Source organism: Acomys russatus, chromosome 19 (genome assembly GCF_903995435.1).
Source record: "Acomys russatus chromosome 19, mAcoRus1.1, whole genome shotgun sequence".
Taxonomy (NCBI): Eukaryota; Metazoa; Chordata; class Mammalia; order Rodentia; family Muridae; genus Acomys; species Acomys russatus.
Genome location: NC_067155.1, coordinates 28,356,897 through 28,375,467, shown reverse-complemented (window position 1 = coordinate 28,375,467; position 18,571 = coordinate 28,356,897). Strand labels below are relative to the sequence as shown.

Here is an 18,571-nt window from a genome sequence, read left to right as displayed (position 1 = left end):
CAAGGCTACAAATAAAAAACACAATGCACAGGCTACAAATCTCACCAATTTTTTAAAAGATTTATTTATTTATTACGTATATAGTGTTGTGTCTGCGTGTGCACCTGAATGACAGACCAGGGCACCAGATCTCGTTATACATGGTTGTGAACTGGAAAATGAACTCAGGACCTCTGGAAGAGCAGCCAGTGCTCTTAACCTCTGAGCCATCTCTCCAGCCCCTTCCAAACAACCCTGAATTATAACTTTTGCTGCCTTCTGTCAGCCAATCCGCATATAATATTTCAATTAAAAATAGGAAAAAATAAAGTTTTAGGTTTTAGGGAACTAAACTGTCCTGTTTTTCAAGTCATGTTAAAAAGATTCATTTGCCTTCACTAAGAACTAGTCAAATGATGATAAAGGCAGTGATAAATTACTTATGCATATTATATGCAACATAGCTTATATGTAAAATTAAATATTATAAGCAGCCTGTTGGAGTCATACCAAATACACGACCTTGCACGTCATTAGACAGTGCCCTCCTGTTTCTGTGTGTGTGTGTGTGTGACCCACTGAATTCAATTAAGGTTAGCTGTACGCACATGGATAATGGGCCAATGTTTTTATTTTGTCTACTTAAGACAAGATGCATTTATGTTCTTATCAATGTAATATGTCTTTCACAGTATGGACTAACCCAGTAAATTATAATCACTCATTTGAGAAATCTTTTACTATAGAATTTGTGTCCCAATATGTAAAAGTGCTATAAGGTAGACAAACCTAAAAAACAAACCCCAAGACACATTGCAGTCTGTGTTGACACTCATCACGTTTTGTAGCTGGGCTCTCATCAGCAGTGATCGTTTCCTAGGCAAAAACATGGCAGTTCTAATAGTAAAACATTCTTGCCAGTGAGAAGGAAATACACTAAACACCACTGTGACTGACTAAGAAATCGTAGTCAGGGTCTCACTCTTAGCTCACACAACTGCTAAGAGCTTCAGGAGTATTAGGAGACTCCCCAGCACAAAGGACGGGGGAACAGTGACTGACCTGTCGACCCTTGTATAGCACGCTCACCCAGGAAGTGCTACTTCATTTTAAACCCTTACGGCGAAAAAGATCACCTTTTAAAACAACATTCTAGTCAGGAAAGAACCTTCTGGAAGTGTCCGTGCTACTTCTACTTCTTTACCATCAAAGGTCAGAACGCCAGGGTCAGGAAGAAGCACTGCCAGGATCTCCCTAGTCTGAAACCCAAAATGCTTCAAAATCTCGAACTTTCTGAGAGCTGTCAGGAATCCACACAGTGAAACTGTTTCACACACAAGACTGTTAATAAACACTGCATGAAATCTCCTTCAGGTTATATGTATGAGGTAAACAGGAAACTAAAACCTAAGTCAATTTCAGGGTAGATATGAGGTCAGTCTCCAAGATGTCTCACTAAATATATGCAAACAGGTGCCCCCATATCTGAAAAATCAAAACTCTGAAGCACTTGGCTTCCTAGCACTCTGGGACGGTAACAAAGCAAACGCTTCCATGTTGGCCACACAGCGGCCACTACTCTGTGCGGTGATGTCTGGTGCGGTGGAAACTGTCGGTCACTCTGGAGCCCGACTGACACAACGGCGCTGTCTCCCAGCAGTGCACCTTACCCAGAGGTCATGTTCAGCATAGTCAAAGAGAAGCCATACTTTCCGATCAGCATGAGACAGAAACACCTTCTGAAGAGAGATGACGTTTGGGTGCTTAAGCTCTCGGAGTAACTACAAAACAAAGGAGATCCATTCAAAAATTAACACAAAAGCAATATGAGCAAACAACCAAAACAACGACCACAGCAAGCCCACCACCACCACCGTCAAATTTGGGGCGGCAGCACATAGCATGTCCTGCTACCACCATGCAGCCATTTCTACCTGGCTGCTAGGAAGGAAGTGAACAAAGGTCTCAGGTTACAAATGCTGAAAGAGAAAGATGACTTGATGCTAGGGGTCCACAGCCAGCTTGGGCAACAAAGCAGGGCTCCATCTCAGACACCACCCAACCACCCACGCAAGCTGCAATGTGAAGCCAACACAAAGCCAATGCCACTGATAGGAGCAGTCAATAAACATCCACATAACGATTGCTACACAGGTGCTGTGTGACATCAAAACCTACAGGGAAAAAGGTTCTGAAAAGGGAGTCACAGTCAATCTGTCATTTGTTGCTCGATTGCTGATTTTAACTTTTTCTCAAAATTATAATTTAGCCATTTTTAAATCCACAAATTGGTGATATTAAATATAAATGTTGTAGAGCCATCACTACTATTTAAATTTTTTTTCAACATTCCAGAAAAATCCATCTATCAATGACCCAACTCTACCACCTATCCTTAAGACTCTGTGTTCTTCTCGTCTGTGTTGACAGGCATGGACCTGTAATCCCAGGGCTGAGGAGCTGGCTAGAGGAAGGACAGACAGCTTTGGGTACCACTCCTGAGGGGCCATCCATGTGAAAGCACCTGTGTCCTTGTCTGCTACATATATAAGAAGTGGGTGCCAGGTCCCCTGGAGCTGGAGTTACAAGCCACCTGAGATCAGGACCTCCAGAAAAGCAAGTGCTTAACCACTGACCATCTCTCCAGCCCTTTCCTTTCTTCTTCTTTTTACTTCTCCCCCCCCCCCCCATCCTTCCTTCTTGAGGCAGGATTGCTCATTGGCCTGGAATTTGTGGCCCCCCTCCTCTGTACTGGGATTACAAGCACCAATATAGACCACCATGCCTAGCTTTTCTTGTAGGTTCAAGGGATCACACATGGGACCCTGTAAGCTCTTTATCTACCCAGCCTCACACTTGCCCTTTCCTGTCTGACACATTCACTCAGTTTTATCTTCAAGGTCCATCCCATGTTGTAGCATGTATTTTCCCCTTTTTTATAGGTGAAAGCATCCACTGTGTAGCGATTATTCGTCTCACAACAGACTTACATGCTGACAAAGCCACCCTAAGTTAAAAGTGTCATCATCAAGAACACACTTATTAAGGCAGCCATGGCAGGCACACCAGTGTTTCCAGAGCTGGTCAGAGGGGCAGCTGGATCCCAGGGACTGAACTGGCCTTTCGCGGACCTTATTTTTTTCATTTTTGAAGAACTGGCTAATCTTCACAAAATAAAGGGATGAATGTAGGCATACCAGCTTTGTTCATAGAAACCACTCATTTTTCCACTTTTACCAGTGGGGGAAATTTTTTTAATTTCCTGAGTATATGTGTGAATATATATCATTCACCATAAACCTTGTTACATATCGTATTTAATTTAAAATTGTACAGTACAAAAAATAGTAATAATAGTTAAAAACATGCCATGTCAATATATGCTACTCAGAGTAGTGAGGAAGGAACTAGGTAAGAAAACTTTTAATATTTCCAAAATGACAGAGCTTTTTTTGTTTTGTTGTTTGTTTTATTTTATTTTTGTTTTGTTTTTTTGTTTTTCCGGGACAGGGTTTCTCTGTGTAGCCTTGGCTGTCCTGGACTCACTCTGTAGACCAGGCTGGCCTCAAACTCACAGCGATCTACTTGCCTCTGTCTCCTGAATGCTGGGATTGGAAGTGTGCCACCATACCCCAAGCAATAGTGCTTTCTTAAAGAATTATACATTTGTGAATGTGCATTCATGTGCATGTGGGGTACGTATGTGTGCACTGGCCAAAGGACAACCCCTAGTGCTATCCTTAGGCATGGTGCCCATCTCTTCTGACACATGGTCTCTCACTGGCTTGAAGCTCACCAATTACGCTAAGCTGGACAGCAGACAGGGCCCAGGGAACATCCTGTCTTTACTTCCTGAGCACTGGGAGGGCAAGCATGCCCTGCTACGACCATGGCAGGTATTTCGACTTGGACCCCAAGGTCTGAACAAAGGTCTTCATGACTGCAAGGCAAGTGTGTTACCAACTAAAACATCTCCCAAACTTGAGATTGTATCCGCACATCAATGATTCCTAAAAGCAAAACCGAGTTCTAAATGCGCATCTTAAGTATGGTGATAGTTAAACTGAAGCATCTTTCATTAAGTCATGTCTTAGGCACTGAGGAAAACAGAGACACGGGGCTAGAGCAGCGCCGGGGGGGGGGGGGGGGGGCTGTGAAAGCAGCGCTCAGATGGCCCGGCCATCTCTCAGACACCTGGGACCACTGGCAGGCTCCATACCTGCTGCACAGGTGGCCACAACACTAAGCCCAAGAGATTCCAACCCATGGGAACATTTGGAAAGGAATGTGACAAAGCAAAATGAGAGGAAAATAAAGTCCTGGTTTTGAAAGAACTTCAAGGTACCCTCCTCCCGGCTATGGCTGCTTCCTGAGGAGCGCTGTGGCACATCGAGGCCACGCTGAGGTGCCACAGTGCAGCCCAGGCAGGGTGGCAGCAGATGAACGTGAACAACAGGAATCCTCTAACAATTTTTTTTTTTTTTGTAATTATTAAAGAGCCAAACCATGTAAGCAAGTTAAAAGCAGGAGTGAGAGAGGGCACTGAAGGGTTAGGAGGAGGCAGGGGCCAGGGAACCAAGATGGGCTCCATTTCCTTCCTAAGCCTTGTCACGTGGCCTCCCTGAGCTCAGCCCGTGCCCACAGCATATTATCTATACTCAGGTCGTTCCTCTCTCCACCTCTTCACTTATTTTTAATTAAATTCCAGATATTACAGCATTTCACCAAAAAGTATTTCAGTATGTACTTCTAAAACAGTCGTTTTCTCTCAGCGCAATGAAAATAAATTGCAATCATCAACGACAACACAGCCAGAAAAGCCTCATCAATTAAGCTGATTTCAAAATAATTAATGGATTAAAAAATTAAACTGAAATACTTTGTACTACAATAAAATAAATAAAAAGAAACCCACAAACTTTTGGCATGAAAGTAAAACACAGGATGGAGGAATTTACAACTGTAAACACCTACAGTGGGCAAGGATAGCTTCCAAGCCGACGAACAAGGCTCCATTTAGCAAAATGGAGAAGCACAAGCCCCAAGCAGAAGACAAGAGATAAGAGGAGACGGGAGGCAAGCGCTCATGGGGCAAAAGCAAGATGTGACCAGGAAAATACCAACCGTGTGCTAGTATCAGAAAACACACGGTGGATAAAAACATTACTTTTATAAGTAAGGTTATAGCAACATCAGATTCACAACCTGACTGAAACACGTGAAAGAGAGGAAAGTCAGCACCCGTCAAACTCAGATGTAAAAATCCCGGATGACGTAGGTGTCTGTCAAACCACTAACGTATAAGCAAAGTGAACACCAGCTATCTCAGGAAACTAATTCTAGGAAATTAATGTAATCTGTCAATTTAACAGGGGAAAACTACATGGTGCCTTAGGTGTAGACAGAAGAAAGCTAGTGACGAAACAGTGTGACAGTGAAGAACTCCTCTGGAAGGCTGTTTTCAGAGGATGACAGCGATTAGAGCCCAGACCTGACATCACAGCCAACGGTGAAACTGCAAACACCTCCCTCCAGATGGCTGAGAGGGGAAGGCCTGACTCCAGGCCTCGCGCAGCTCTGCGAGAGTCTGGCCTGCACTTCAGGATGGCAAAGGGGAAGCAGGAAGATGAAAGAAAGAAACTATCCTCCTACAACGCCTCAAGGAGCCACCAAAAATCCCTCAGGATATACAACTTAAATATAATGAAGAATTCTATTTTAGAAAATAGCAGAAAAGGCTATATTCTATATACAGAGAGAGAGACATTTAAAACAATTCCATTTTACTAGGCAGTGGCGCACACCTGTGATCCCTGCACTCAGGAGGCAGAGGCAGGCAGATCTCTGAGTTCAAGACCAGCCTGGTCTACAAAGTGAGTCCAGGACAGCCAAGGCTACACAGAGAGACCCTGCCTTGAAAAAACAAAACAAAAGGACACACTTAAAAACCTATTTCATGTTTTTAAAATTGATTCATAAAGGATGAAATTTACAGAGGTATGCTGTCTTTACACTAAAGTTTGTAAAAATAAAATATTGAAAGAAAGCTTACAATGTGCAAAGTATGCCTTTCTATTAACTTTAAAATCACAATTATTGGCCAGGTGGTGGTGGCGCACACTTTCATCCCAGCACTCGGGAGGCAGAGGCAGGAGGATCTCTGTGAGTTTGAGGCCAGCCTGGTCTACAAAGTGAGTCCAGGACAGCCAAGGCTACACAGAGAAACTCTGTCTCGGAAAAAAAAAAAAATCACAATTATTAAAATAGAAATTTTTTCAATCAATTTATGACTTATTGATCCAAATCCTAATTCCAGAAGGCACTCTTTTGAGACAGGGTTTCTCTGTGACACCTTGGCTTGGCTGTCCTTGAACTCACTCTGTAGACTAGGCTGGCCTTGAACTCATAGAGATCCACCTGCCTCTGCCTCCCAAGTGCTGGGATTAAAGGTGCGTTGTCCCCCCCCCACACCCCCCATGCAGCACTCTTTAAAAATTCAAATTGACTAGCTAACTCAAAAAATAAACAAAAGACACATAATACCACAAAGGGCCTTAAACAGCCGGAGGTCAAGCTAGGAGTGACTTTACCATGCACAGCAGTAAGTCTGCAAATCTGGTAGGAGTGGCAGACTGAACGTCAGCGGTACAGACAGCAGACTATACCTACAGTCCTTGAGCCTGTGGATTGATGAAGATTTGCTATCCCAAACAGAGAAAACAGCCATGAACGGAAACAGTTGTAAATAGACAGCATTATAACTAAATCTTCCTGCTCAAGGTAAAAAGTAGAATACCTTGATAGGTAAATTAAGTGAACACTTTGCTATTTCTTCATGTGTAAATGCATTTAAAGTTATTGAGATAGAGGTAAAGGTGAGCGATCACCTTTGATCCAAAATCCAGTCAAGTTTATCTATAAAAACATTTTGTAGTTAGGCATGGGGATACAAAGTCCTAACATTCAGGAGGCAGAATTTTGAGGTTAGCACCGTTTGGAGCTTGCATATGGTTCCTGCCATTTCTAGGTCTCTCGCTGGAGTGTTGAGGGCTGTCCCAGGGGTCTGTGGCCACTGGAGCCCCTTAGTGCTCTGTGGTGATGTGGCATTGTACACTTTTGGGAAAAGCCCTTTGGGCTGGTCTGCACCATCATCTACTGCCATCCACAGTGGCAGGATGTAGAGGGAAGGATTAACCAAAACTAAGAATGTATTTAAAAAGTCACAGAGACACCTACTCATTTTTAGTTTTATTAAGGAATATAATTTAAAAGCAGGTGTGGTGGCGCACGCCTTTAATCCCAGCACTGGGGAGGCAGAGGCAGGCAGATCGCTGTGAGTTCGAGGCCAGCCTGGTATACACAAAGCAACTCCTCCAGGACAGCCAGGGCTACACAGAGAAACCCTGTCTCAAAAAACCAAGGGTGGGGAGGAGGTATAATCTAAAGTCTCTAGCATTTGACTACATCCTTTGGACTCTGGATAGGCAATTAAAGGTCAAATTAAATAGTCCGAAACTAATCTTTTGTTTACTAACATAACTCAATTTCATATTTGAAATGTTATGTTTATGACACTCAAGATGTATTTCTTAAAATATATAATTGTGTGAAAATTAGATTGTTACTGTAATAAAATACTACTCATGAATATATATATATATATATATATATTTCTAAAAAGTCAATTTAATGGATCAACCACATTTGAGTGAATTAAGCTCCTCCCAGTGCTAGGTGTGGCAGCCCATCCAAAATCATTCAGGCTGTTGCCGTTGCTCTAACTAAATGGCTAGGCCGGCAGCTGCAGAGCCCGTGGAGGTAGTTCTCGCATGTCCTCCACCCCTTGCCAGCTCCCAAGCACTCTGTCCGTTTTCCTTACACTTCTATCATGATACCAGGCTCACTAACATGTACTGTTAAGATTTATGACTCTCTTTCGCCAGCAGAATAAAATACTCAAACCTGAAGACCCAAATTTGTGAATCTTCACTTTTCCTACTTTAATGTCCTGTCAGCAAATGGCTGTCCTTTGAAGACACATTACCATGAATTGGTGCTTCTAGATTGTACACACCATATTTATATACAGACAGGAGGACTAAAGCAGCAACAGAGGTTGAGCCTGTGGTACACGCCATGAAGGTCGGAGCACACCTAGTGCTGCTGTGGAGCCTGCAGTACACACCATGAAGGTCGGAGCACACCTATGGACGTTGGTCTTCTCACTTCGCCACACAGGCTTGGGGACTGAACTCAGGTCTAGAGCCACCTCAACAGCTCAGAGTCACCGTTTATAAATGTAGAAACTCAAGGATGCAATGTTCAGACATGCATAATTATTAGCAATGTATTAGCATAAGAATACTTCCTTAGAGTAGGGGGCTCTAGTTACAATATAGAAAGCTGTGCTTTCAAAAGAAAACTGAACAGAATCTCATCTGTAAGTGGCATACATAAAGACACTAATAACTGATTGTCATTGACCAGAATGAAATAACAACATGAGATCCAAGAATTAGTGACATTTATCCCAAGTAATTAAATGTATACATTACAAGAACTACATGCCACCTTCACTCCTCCTTTTGTTAAAAAAGGCATTTTCTGTAAACACTTATAATGAGAAGGATTGATCGGCCTTCGGCACCCGTGCTGACGCCCACAGCAGAGACCCACACAGTTGGCACTCCTGAGTCAGCTGATACGGCAGGAACAAGAACTTCACTTACTGCTATTTCTCTGCATGCCGACATGGAGATTCCAGTTCCTTCTATTTGTTTTAAAGCATAGTCTTTATCGTCCTTCCTGTAAAAACAAAGTTATTTTAGTATACAGGTATCTCTATGTTTGTATGCACTTTAATAAAGTACTATATAAAAACAAAATTGAAGCTGGCCATGGTGGTGCACACTTTTCATCTCAGCAGCAGGCAGATCGCTGTGAGTTCAAGGCCAGCCTGGTCTACAGGCTGTCTCGAAAAACCAAAAATAAATAAGGCAAATGTGTGTGTTTAATACCAGTGTCAGACAGGAAAATCATCAAGTATAGGCAGGTCAAGGTGATTATCTGAGGAGGGTGTTAACACCACTAGAATGTGCAGCCTTGTTCAGGACTCCACGTTCCGCCCCACTCCCTTTTTTTTTTTTTTTTGGTTTTTTGAGACAGGGTTTCTCTGTTGTCTTGGTTGTCCTGAACTTGCTTTGTAGACCAGGCTGGCCTCGAACTCAGTGATCCACCTGCTTCTGCCTCCCAAGTGCTGGGATTAAAAGTGTGCGCCACCACTGCCTGGCAATTCCAAGTTCTTGTGGAGGACGCAGGGTCCATGGTGCTCTGGACTGTAGGAACAAGTTTTCTTCTAACTATGAAATAAAGTTTGGTTTCTGTGTTGGCTAGGCTTTACGTCAACTTGACACACAAGTGAGTTATCTGAGCTGAGGGAACCTTAACTTCAAACATGCCATCATAAGACCATGCTGTAAAGCATTTCCTTCATTAGTGACTGATGGAGGTGGGCCCACCCATTGTGGGTCTTGGGTTCTATAAGAAAGCAGGCTGAGCAAGTCATGGAGAGTGGGCGAGTAAGCAGCACCCTCCATGGCCTCTGCGTCACTCCTGCCTTCAGGTTCCTGCTCTGTTTTGAGTTCCTGTCCTGACTTCCATAGATGATGAACAGCAATATTAAGTGTAAGCCAGATAAAACCGTTTCTTCCCAACTTGCTCGATGGTAATGGTGTTTTGTTCCAGGAATAGAAAGCTGACTAAGGTAGTTTCTAAAACCAGTTTGGATGTCAATGCCTCAGAGAAGATAAGTCACTAGTGAACAAAATGATTGTAATTTAAAAAACGAAATGCTATCATCATATTCTGATAATGAATTCAGGTCACACTCGAGTGCCTTCCAGAGACAATTCTCTTAGCACCTACTTCTACATATATGTATCAAGAACTACACTGAAAACGGGGGCTACATGACGGTTTTCTCCTTCAGAGTTTCCATGTATCCACTCTTACGTAACTGGTGTACTGTAACACAATGCGAGTGCTACCACAGGCCAAGCATAAATCCAAGACATACTCCAGGGTTACTGAGAGGGGAGACCCGAGCAAAAGCTTCTCAGAACAATCACCTAACTAGGGGAACGGAGCAGCAGACATTGACGACTCAGATACCTTTTACTTTCCTGGATATTACTGAGGATCCCAAAAAAAGATCAAGGAACAGAAAAGTTGAGGAATATCTTTGATGACTTTCATGATTTTTATTAAACTGAAGGCAAGGTCACACCATAACAGAAAATGCAGAGGGGAGCACAGTGAGGGGCTGACTGAATCAATCAGCCCCTTGGAAAGCCAGTTAAGGTTGCTTAGCGCTTTATTCTTTTAAGTTATGGCTATTGCCCATGGGGAACCTGCGACATGATAACTTTACAATGGACTTTACAGTGAACGCTGCACAGGTTCCATTGTGTAAAGAAGAGATTAAGGATAACTGTACTTTAACCCAAGTCCACCAGACACATTTATGCGCAGGGTATCCACTGATTAAATGGTAAACACTACACTCTGCTCGGGCCAAGGCAGAAAGACTAACATTCCTGACTTGAGCCCTCCAAGGACGAACAGCATGGATATACTAAACTCAGCCAAAGACTCGTTCGTTTACCTTGACATCTTGTTCTACCTTCACCTTGGCTGCGGTGACGAATTCCATGACCAATAGCAACTTACAGGGAAGAAGAGGTTTATTCCCGCTTCAAGGACACGGCAGAAACGCCAGCAGGGATTCGGAGTGGAGACCATGGGGAATCACCCGTGCTGCTCACTCACAGGCTCATGTTTAGCTGGCTTCTCTTTTCTATGTACGTGTGCGTGTGTGTGAGGGTGCGTACACATACACAGGTGCCCAAGGAGGCCAGAGGGTGGCGACGTAAGGGTGCCATGAGTGCTGGGAACTGAACTCAGGTCCTCTGTCAGAGCAGCAGTGCTGAGCCTTGTCTTCAGAGCCTCTCTAGCCCTCCTCAGCCCAGGGCCACCTGTCAGGGAATGGCACTGCCGTGCGGAGGGCTGGGCCCTCCTATGTTGCATTAGGACAGCCTTGCAGCCTTGGCCATGTATCAAGCTCATACAGGCGATCCCTCAACTGAGACTCCCTGAAACCGGATCTGACTTAGCAGCCTTGGCTGGCCTGAGAACTCAAACTCAGAAATCCACCTGCCTCTGCCACCTGAGTGCTGAGATTAAAGGTGTATGCCAGCATGCCCCACTATCTACGCGCTTTTAAAATAAATGGTACACAGCAGAGTAAAAAGGTTTACTCACTGGTTTCAATACTGCTATGATGCAAGCAGTCAGGAAACGCTAGTATAGTGTTCTAAGTACAGCTAACCTTGAACAACGTGGGTTTTAGCTCTGCGGGCCTATTAATATGCAAGTTTCTTAATATTTATAAAAATGTCAAAAATTGCAAATGAACTATGTAGCCTAGAAACATTACAAAAATTAAGAAAATGTTAGGTACACCACGAATGCATAAAAAATATGTATACAAAAAAATATGTATACAATAGCCTGTCCTTTACTACTATAAAATATGTACATATATTACAAAAAAGGTAAAATTTATGTAAGTCTTGGACAGATTCTAAACTGTGTGAGATCATAAACTGAGGGCTTTCCTCAGATGTGGTCTAGACTGAAGTTCTGTGTAGAAATCTAGAGACCCGTCAACTTCAAGGACACTAGGACACTCCATGCACATGCATGCACCACTCCACACACAGCTCTCAACACCCTCTTCATCCTAAACAGAGCAGGCTGCTGCTTGACAGAGATACATGGAGAGAGACTGGGACCAACAGTAGTACTCAGCCCCAGCTAGGAAGATATAGGAAGCATGTGATGAAGAAAGGTGACCTGACGATGACCTACATGTCCCTTTAATGCTAATGCCTAAAGACTGAAACACCAAGGAACAACCTTGTAAAGACTGGATAACAACACTAGGAAACCACCAGTGACCACCAACCAACTGCTTAGTGGCCCTGCGAACAGCCTCAGGACATGTCTACCACAATCCCTCACTTCCCCACCCTCCAGGACTTAACAGAGTGACAGTCCTTCATTCTTGGTGACATCATCAAGTAGCTGGGTAATTTACTGTGGAAGGGAGATCCATGGTGCAAACCAAACCACCACGTGAAATGTCCCTCTAGTGTCCTCTCCAATAAGTCTCCCTATTCAGCAAGCAGACCACAGCTAATTTGGACATTGTTTATGGATATGTTCTTATTTAAATCAAGTCTGACTTTCTGAACCCAACGGGAGCATGGAGGTAAAAACACAACTCTCACCTCAAAAAAGGGAAGAGACAGTTTATTCTGGAGCCAAAGACAAGTGACTGTGTCCTGGGAACACATACTCACCTTACCCATGTGTTGGTCCAACTCCATATCAGTTCCATGCAGTTTTATACAACAAAACAAAGTAAACCATACATCAAGGCACTTTAAAAATACATTATTGTTGCTGATACAGTGGCACAATCCTTTAATCCCAGCACTCGCACTCAGGAGGCAGAGGCAGGCGGATCTCTGTGAGTTCAAGGCCAGCCTGGTCTACAAAGTGAGTCCAGGACAGCCAGGGCTACACAGAGAAACCCTGTCTCAAAAAAACATAAATAAATAAATAAATAAAGTTGGGAACATGACTACAAAGCTGGGGAATCTATGCTGTCTCAAGACATTCTTAGGTTAGGAGAAGCGAGGATCTGTGAGGTGGACCATAAATGGCTGGGGCAGAGGGCTAAAGGTAGCCTAAGACAACTTTTGCTTTTGTCTTGTAATATTGCAGCCTCTCCATGCCACGAAGTTCTCATTAAGTCAGTATTTGTAGTTACAGCTTCTTTTCTGCAACTCTGCCCCTAGGGAAGACGGTCTACTGACGATTGCAGATTTGTTAAAAGTGAATCCAAACACCTGCCCAGAGTTCTGGAAACAGAAGCTCACAGGAAGATGACACAGACAACGGGAAGGGGCAGAGTGGGGAGGCAGACTCACTCAGGATCTGGACCGTAAACAGATGCACCTCTGCCTCTGCAGCCTCGTTATCTTGTAGACCCCAAGCCCAACACTTCTGTTTGTGTCTGTACAGACAGGCTTCCTTGTTGTCCACACTGAACTAGAAGTGTGGGGCCCAGACTGGCCTCAGTCTCAGAACACCTCTGGCCCTAGGCTGAGGTCACAGGCTACAAGCCACCAACCTGAGCTGCACACATTATCTCATCTGTACCACCTCCTGAAGGTGCATGCAGGCTGCATGCATTTCCTGATGCTCTTCTTTGATGAGCTCTCCCTTCAGGAAGGGGGCAGTTCCTTAGGGGAGCCCTGCCCCAAGCACCCTCCATGTTTTCAGTAAGCCCTGGAGCAGATCGATGCTCCTGGCACTACTCCAGTGGATGGTACTGTCTGAAAATAGGAATAAGTGAGCCCTCACTTTACACTTTCCAACCTTAGCTCAGAGAAGACACAAGGCAACCTGAGGAGGCGTAAGCCCCAGTGCATGTAACTAAGAGGTCTGAGCAGAGAGTCACTGAGCAGTAGAGGCAGAAGCTTGCCATCGTCCCAGTCCCATAATGGGCGGGTACTAAAGGGTTAAACTAAATCCTCCATACCCAAGCCTTTGCTGAGGACAGACTTTTCCAATTTAAAATGACGATTCATCACCTTCCTTCTCTGAACTTACCTAATTATCATAAAACTTTCCAGCTACTCATACATGAGATCTGACCTTGGTAAAAGTTCTGGCGTTACTTCATGGGAATCAGAGACCAAAAGTCTCATGACACAGGGACCAATAACCACCACCCACTTCTGAGAAAGTCAGAATACACAGAACTAATGAGGCTTCTACTGACTTGGTTTCGAGGTCTTTTATTCTGTTACATGTATGTATACTCATATGCCACACGGAGGTGGTTACAGGCAGCCCTGCCTGACGTGGGCTCTGGAAGCTGAACTCAGGTCCTCTGCAAGAACAGTAAAAACTCTTAACCACTGAGGCATCTCTGCAGTCTGGTTGAAAGGTTTCTAAACTCCAGGGTTATTTGCACTGTACAGTCTTTGTTACTCATTGAAGAAAACACATTCAGCAAGGAGCCTCCTTCATGTAATAGCCTCTAACTTTATCTCTCCTGTGTTTCCATTAGTACTATAATGGGTCATAGGGCAGCAAATGTGATAGTTGATTTTCACATCAAATCGCCACAATCAGCATGCTCTAAGTTGGAGCTGTCCTGCCTTAACTGATATGGAAAGACCCACCCCAGGTGCGGGCAGCACCTTCTGAGGACAGCACGCATAAAGAAGGGCCGTGGCAGAAGAAGATAAAATGCCTTTTTTGAGCCTGGCCCTCCCTGTCATAGAGTTGATCTACCCCGTTGCTGCTGCTGATACCTTTACTAATTTCAAAACTTTTCAGGCTTCTGTTCCGTGGCTCTCCAAGAACCCTCTGAGGCTAAGACCGGGACTACTGAGGTATCCCAGCTTTATGGCTTGGGCCAACTATTGGGCTAGCAGTGTTCCCAGTGAGACAGCCACTACGGGACGGCTCTAACCACTGAGACACAAGGCCTCAAGGACCAACACAGTACTGGAGCCTTGGCACTGGCATCAGGTATGAGACAGCTGTTGTTAGTATTGTAGCATAAGCTAATAGAATAAGATATGTATTTTTTTCACCCTATCAGTTTTGTTCCTCAACAGCAGTGGTTTTCAACCTTCCTAATGCTGAGACCCCTTAATAAAGTCACTCATGTTGTGGTGAACCCCCAACCATAAAGTTATTCCTGTTGCAATTTCATAACTGATTTCACTACTGATCTGAATCATGATGTAAATATCTGTGTTTTATGATGGCCGTAGACAGGCCAGTCAGTGCCCCACGCCACCCGCCTCAAAGGCTGAGGAGTGCTGCTCTAGAGAACGAACGCTACCACAGCAAACTAGTGTTCAAGAACTAAACCCAGCCCGTGGTCCCTTAATATTCTGCCCACAAGCTATGTGTTTTTATATATTTTAAACAATGGCTTAAAATATACCCATCTATTCATCCCACATTCCACAGAAGGGAGACTGCATGTTACCATCAGATCTAAACGTTTGCGCTCTGGCTTCCTTCAAGGGAAGTCTGTTGATCCATGCTACTCGTCCACTTCCTAAAAAGGGAGAAACTAGTGCAGATAAGCTATGCCCTACATAGACACCAGACACACGAGGACATTCTCACTGAGCTGGTTGCTGATGGGTCATAATTTAGTAAGAAGGCCAAGTCATTAGCTCAGTGGCAAAGCACTTGTCTAGGACACGAGAGTCTGGTCCTCAGCGTTACAAAAACAGCTTCTGGTGATCTCAGGACGGGTTCTCTGGTACCAGTGGTTTAGAAGTTGAATCTGGAAACGTGTGAAGATTACACACTCTGGTATGGAGACAGACAGACGACTCCATTTACAATACTACCAGGAAACTCTTCCTTAAGTGTGCCGAGCATGTGAAGGTCCAGGCCTCGGTTTTCACGAGCATAATCCACGATCAGGACCATAAAGGTCACTCTGACAAGGTCTGTTGCAAGGCTACCCAATGCTTTCATGTCCCCCCCCCCCCCCCCCCCCCCGCCAACTGCCCTGTGTGTGCTTAGTGTGTTCTGGCTACTGCTTTTCTTTATTCTTTGGTTAGACTTGAGTTTTTCATTGCTGGAAATCTACAGCTCCAACTGGAAGTTGTAAAAAAATAAAATTAAGAACCCACTGGCCTACTGGCTGCTAGGGGGTGGGGGTGGAAGAGCAGAGGTCGAGGCTTTAGGACGGGCCTGTGAGACCTTGTCTACACAGAAAAGACGGGAAGGAGGGGTCCTTACCCAGCTTTGTGTTCCTAGCCTGAAAGGTGCTCCTACCCAGTCACTTCATACGGCACCGCCAAGTCAGTAAAAGTGGAAAGTGTTAGTAAAGCCTGAAGAGGGCCGTGAACCCCTGCAGTATAAAGGTCAAGATTTTCTGGGGCTCTGTCACACCCCAACAAGGAGCCAGTACAGAGCAGCCACATGAGGAATGTTATCTTCATTTATGGACGCCATGCTAAAACCAGAAGGCCTGGTGGCCAATTCTGTAGAGCAAGAACGCAAGCTGTTCGTCCAATACCTGTTGTCACTGGCACTGCTCTGCTCTGTGTTCCACAGTAAAACACTGGAGCCTGGGAACCCGAGGGAGGATGGCGGCTCATTTAATTCACACCTCATCTGGTCATAGCTTCTGGCTGCCAGTCTGAGGCAAAACAGAGCATTATGGGAAAGAGGCAGAAGTTGTCTTTGTGTTCTAATCTCTTCCCTGGTTTTATAAAGCCTCCTGTATTCTGTGGTGGGGATTTATCTCCAAGGTCCCAGTTCTTAAACACATTCAGGTGAGTTTCCACCTTCTTACATTCACCACCATGACCTTGGGGATGATTTCAAAGAACATACAGGCCCCAGTGCACACATTTTCCCTTTAAGGGCTGCCCAGTTGCTTTCATTATACACCTGGTTTTCCATGGAGCTAAACTCAACTGTAAAGTGTTTTTATAAATGAGAAACCTGTTGGTCATAGAAATGAGACTCTTATCTTCACCAAGGTAGTATCTATGAATTCTTTGGGGCAGCTAGCTTTGTAACGTATTACACAAACACAGACCTCAGCTGAGGACTCAAGGGTAATGGGTATATATCCAGAGGTAATTTAGTGCTCTTTTGGGTTTTTCTGCTTTTCAAGACAAGGTTTCTCTTCTAGTCCTGGCTGCCCTGGATTCACTGTGTGGATCAGGCTGGCCTGGAACTCACAGAGATCCCAGTGATCCCCCAGCCTCTGCCTCTGAGTGCTGGGACTGAAGGCGTGTGCCACCACGCCTGGCCTTCATGCTCTTACTGATACTGAAAGCCTCAGCAGCAGCTCCTGCTACTCTACACGGCTCTGCCATGATGGTCTGTCACCTCAGACTAAACAAGCCCAGCAGATCTTAGGAAAGCAACTAATACAATGTGTATTTGTTACCTTCACGCACTTATATTCTTCTGTGTTGGAGAATATTTGATCCCACTGTGAACTCCAAGATTATGAATTGTAAAACCCTGTTTCTTTCTCTCTCTCTTTCCTTCTTCCTTTCTTGGTTTTTACAGACAGAGTTTCTCTGTGTAACAGCCCTGGCTGTCCTGGAACTAACTCTCTTTGTGGTCCAGGCTGGCCTCGAACTCACAGAGATCCACCTACCTCTGCCTCCCAAGTGCTGAGATTAAAGGTGTGCATCCTAGCACTGGGCTAAAACCCTGTTTCTTGTTTGGTGTGGTTGATCCCTAGCAAACACCTTTAATCCAAGAGTTTTCTGTACAAGGATTTAATAGTTAACCCTAGGTCAAGGGGTGGAGCAAGAAACGAGCTGACAGGGAGGGATCAGAGTAAGAGGAACTTTGAGAGAAGGGTATTTAATGCAGCGTGGATAAGAAGGGGGTTTTTGAGCTTTGAACTAGCAAGCTCTTTGGCTTTGAGGGGTTTTTTGTTTGTTTGTTTCTTTCTTTTGCTTTTCCTCCTGGGCTGTGAATTGAGCTTGTAAGTTTTTTGAACTTTTTCCTTTGAGACCTGAGCTGAATAGGAAGGTCAGCTGGGTGCTTTCTCTGCCTCTCTGACCTAGCAGATTTTCACCCAAGAATCTGGCTCCCAAGTCTTTATTAGTAATACCGAACGATTTGGGATTTATTTTCATTAAAGCATTATGTATATGATACCAAAGTGGGTTATCAAAACTCATATAAATTGAAATTGTTGAAGTAGCCCAAATTCCTTATAGATCATAGACGAAGTGGGTGGGTGAGTCCTCAGCTCCAGCAGCCCTGCAGGCTATGCTTACCACCTGTCCTAACACGCTAATTAGAACAACACAAAACCCAAGTGATGGAGAGAAACAAAGGGAAGAGTTTTAATGAATGCAGCCGCGCTGAGGGAATGAGCAGACAGGTCAGACGCCCGAGTCCATCTTATTATAACTTAGGATTTAACTTAAAACTGGGACAGAAGGAGAGAGACAAACTATTGAGCAGGCTTAGCCAAGGTGTGGTCTCCCTTTATCATTTTCTCAGTTTTGGTTCCACAAGATGGTCCAAGCAAGTCCCCACTGCCTGAAGGGACAGACTGGCTCCTACTGGAAGACTATTCCTGCAAGGGACTCTGCCCTCATGGATAAATGCAAGTGGATGGATAAACAAATAAAGAAATAAATGTGGAACAGAATACATTACAGGTCTGGGCTCATCAATGTTCAAAGGCAAAACTTCTACCTAGAGATTTGGCAGAACATCTTGTACTTATTCTGTATTTATAGCGCGCTAAGGCCAAATTGGTTCTAGATATAATGATGGTTCCCAACATCTTATTATAAAACTTTCTGAGTGGGCAGGACCACACACAAGTCATGTCCAGGCATACAACATACAAAAGAAAAGATAATTTAAACTTTTTTTTTTAAATCCATACGTCAAGATGTGAAGGACTGTTGGGAAGTATTTCCTGCATCCTGCT

General features: G+C 44.3%; 1 protein-coding gene across 6 annotated transcripts in view; it reads right to left on the bottom strand.

Annotated features, from left to right (window-relative positions):
* Positions 1 to 18,571, bottom strand: part of Cdk8 (cyclin dependent kinase 8) — a 571,315-nt gene that overhangs the window by 33,610 nt on the left and 519,134 nt on the right. For 5 of the 6 annotated variants that reach the window (XM_051162889.1, XM_051162890.1, XM_051162891.1 and 2 more), the window contains exons 2-3: positions 8,709 to 8,784; positions 1,650 to 1,760 (exon numbers count right to left, since the gene is read on the bottom strand). In XM_051162889.1, the coding sequence (XP_051018846.1) occupies positions 1,650 to 1,760; positions 8,709 to 8,784 (187 nt within the window). The remainder of the gene's footprint in view (positions 1 to 1,649; positions 1,761 to 8,708; positions 8,785 to 18,571) is intronic. The other variant, XM_051162894.1, reaches the window with a different exon arrangement.